This window comes from Limulus polyphemus, unplaced genomic scaffold (genome assembly GCF_000517525.1).
Source record: "Limulus polyphemus unplaced genomic scaffold, Limulus_polyphemus-2.1.2 Scaffold4722, whole genome shotgun sequence".
NCBI classification, from domain to species: domain Eukaryota; kingdom Metazoa; phylum Arthropoda; class Merostomata; order Xiphosura; family Limulidae; genus Limulus; species Limulus polyphemus.
In genome coordinates, this window is record NW_013670332.1 from 65,523 (window position 1) to 68,692 (window position 3,170).

General features: G+C 28.8%; 1 protein-coding gene across 1 annotated transcript in view; it reads right to left on the reverse strand.

Annotated features, from left to right (window-relative positions):
• Positions 1-263: 263 nt before the first annotated feature.
• Positions 264-3,170, reverse strand: part of LOC106471596 (dual specificity protein phosphatase CDC14AB-like) — a 20,250-nt gene continuing 17,343 nt past the window's right edge. Inside the window, exon 8 of the mRNA XM_022400214.1 lies at positions 264-801. Coding sequence (XP_022255922.1) covers positions 750-801 — 52 coding nt within the window. The 3' untranslated portion in view covers positions 264-749. The remainder of the gene's footprint in view (positions 802-3,170) is intronic.

Here is a 3,170-nt window from a genome sequence, read left to right on the forward strand (position 1 = left end):
ACACTGTATGTTGACACACTGAAATTATGTTACTGTAAAATGGCTATCACTGCATACAATTATGATGAATAATAAAATAAGGATTAGGGTTACCCCCCTGAACCCACCACACAGTACATCTTTTAAAATTCCTTGAGTGTTTTTATAATAAAAGATTTTAATTCACATTTTAAAAAATCATTTTTTATGTATACATAAAAATTACTTATTCAAAGGGAAAAAATTATAGAATTTTTAAAAAACATCAACCATAATACATATGTACAACCACCTCTATTAAATAAAAGTATATTTTTATTAAAATTTACTGAATTAAAGACACAAATTTAATGTTTGTGCTGGTTTTTCAGGCATTTCTTTTCCTTACGTTTTGTGACTTTAACAGACGATGTCACATTTGAATGTAACATCTTTCTCTTGGGCTTACCAGAGGAACGAATTTTGGTTTTAACAGCTTCCTCAGGACTGTTATTATTAGACCTAATGGATATCCTACATTTGCTATTAACCTTGATAATATCAGAACTGCTTCCAGACTCTCTCTTACTTGCAGCTAGTGGAGCTGATTTTGAAGATAATCTTTTAGGAACTGGCTGGTGTTTACATGACTGAGAGGTGCTACTTGTGCTATCATTTGACTGACAGTAGAAAGAAGATGAGACTGACTGATAACAGCATGAGTGTGAAAAGGTACATGTTTGAAAATTTGACCGAGGAGAAAGCTGTTTACTCATGGACTGCTCTAACCGTCATCTTGGCACAACTGTCTTGGAGGTTTGTGATGAAGTGTTCTTCACATTGCTACAGATATGAATCACAAAGATAATTTAGTAGGGAAAAATAATTTAAGCCTATTTCAAATGATATTAATATTATGGTGCACTAAAAACTAATTCAAAAGAAATAACTGGTTTAAGTCTGTTCAGTCTATAAATAAAAGGAATTCAAGATATAACTAGGTGGGTACTCTTTTTATCACAAACCTTGTGTTGCTTAAATGTAAGTTCTATACATAAATCCATATTCATTTTATGTTTAAACATGGTTAGGCTTTCTCCGATATTTTTATCAATTTATACTTAACATTTCAAGACATTTCTAATAAAATATGTTTAATTTATAAGCTAATAGATACCCCTCTCATTTTTCAAAGATTAGACCTAATTTGAGAACTCTATTTTATGTTTCTCTCTTTTTATTAAATAAACAGCCAAAAAATACAAATTTAAACATTTCACTTTTGATCTAAGAAAGATTGCTGGAGAGATACATAAACTTCTTTTATTACAAGTTTTCTTAAGACAAGTCTCATTTCCTACAATTAATGATGATTGGATACAGTTTCTAGCTATTCCCTACTCCTTCAAGAAATTTTTGTTGGTAAAAAAGTGTTTTATTCAACAGCATAAGAAGTTATTTATTCATTTGAAATAAGATAAAAACTGAGGCAGTACAATTTTATCATAAGGACATGCAAAAAATAAAACCAACTTGTAAAGTTGTCACATTATGACTACTTTGTAACAGGACACGGGTGAAAAGCAATGTCATCATGTTTGTTGACTCGCATTGAAAATTTTATTGAACTACTATTTTATGAATATAAGTCAACAAGTCTAGTATCAAACTGTAGATTATAATTCAAATTTTAGCACTATATACTAATCAATTTCTTAATTTAAAAGAAAATATATATATAAAAGAAAAACACAGTTAAACATCAGTTTTTGAATGTCACGTGCTATGATGAATGCAGCATTGGTTCAAATTATATGTTTGTGATGTCAAAATATAAAGTCTATAGTTTTGTACGAACTGGAATATAAACTACTGATATTGAAAAGCTGGAATATAAGATAAGAATCTCTCATCTTTTCTATTTGCCAAGATATCGCTCATATACTGAATCAACCACAGTAGACCCCCCCACCAACCTCTTTCCATTTTTGGAGATGCTCCCTTATATACACTTACTTCTATATACAACATGAATAACTAATCAAAAACTCAGAATGTCCCCCAAGTGGCTTTCTTAATCATTTTAAATTCTTAGGACACCATTTTTTTCTTTTGAACTAAGATTTTAAGGAGGTAGGGTGCGTCTTTAGTCTGCTCAAAATTTAATATTTTTTTTGACTGAAATACAGCTTAATTATTTAGCTTGATAAATTATAGTGGAATTCTATGGTATTGATATAGTAATTTATGTTTTTTTTTGATATTCAACTGTATGTATAAAGCCTAAAAAAAATTATTTTGTTTCATATCCTCCATGTGCAAAATTTTAAAAGGCTTAGCAACCTACGTCAAGCAAGTAAAAAGGTCATAACTAGAATAGATAATTGTTTGCTTTACTTCTTTATTTACTGTTCTATGTTTTAAGAAAAATAAGTTTAAGAACTTATTTGTAAATAGTATCAATGTATGTACAATGTATAATAATTGAATTGTGACCATATTTTACAAAATACTAGTCTACTAAAACACAGCCAAGACAGGTCACTTTGTAAAGACTAAAGGTCAGTTTTATATTATTGGATACAGTAACATGAGTGAGCTGCATCATTGTAACTTCTGTATTGTTAGCCAGGCATGCCTAAAAGGTCAATATAATAAATATATATAAATGTATAATGTTATGAAATTTAAGCTATTTAGTCCAAACATTTATGTCATTGTGTTATAATTTGTGTTTATTGTAGAATGAAAGAGGCATAATTTATATCTATTTCCTCATTTTTATGGTGGTTACAAGGTCGGTCAAAGCTACTGAACTCGTACATTGATTCATTACTGAAAATAACACAAGTTTTTTCTTAAGAAACATTTTATAACTATCTAGACATTATAAAGATTTCACATGTGAAATTTGAAAATTTTCTGATGCATAAAAGTATTTTTAATCTTAAAATGTAAATTACTTTGCATGTTGGGTAGGAAACTTGCAAAAAGAAAAAAAAATGCATGAGAAAAACATTGCTTAACAAACCTTAAGACGTAATAAAAAAAATTATATTTTGTCTATAAACGCATTGTAATGTATACTGATAATCCATTAAATTTCATTAACATATGCTTACTAATTTAAAAGTTATAGCATGTAAACTATAACAAGCACAAAATGTTTACAAGGTCAGTACCAGGGACCAAGCCTGTGCTGAAAGAGTTAA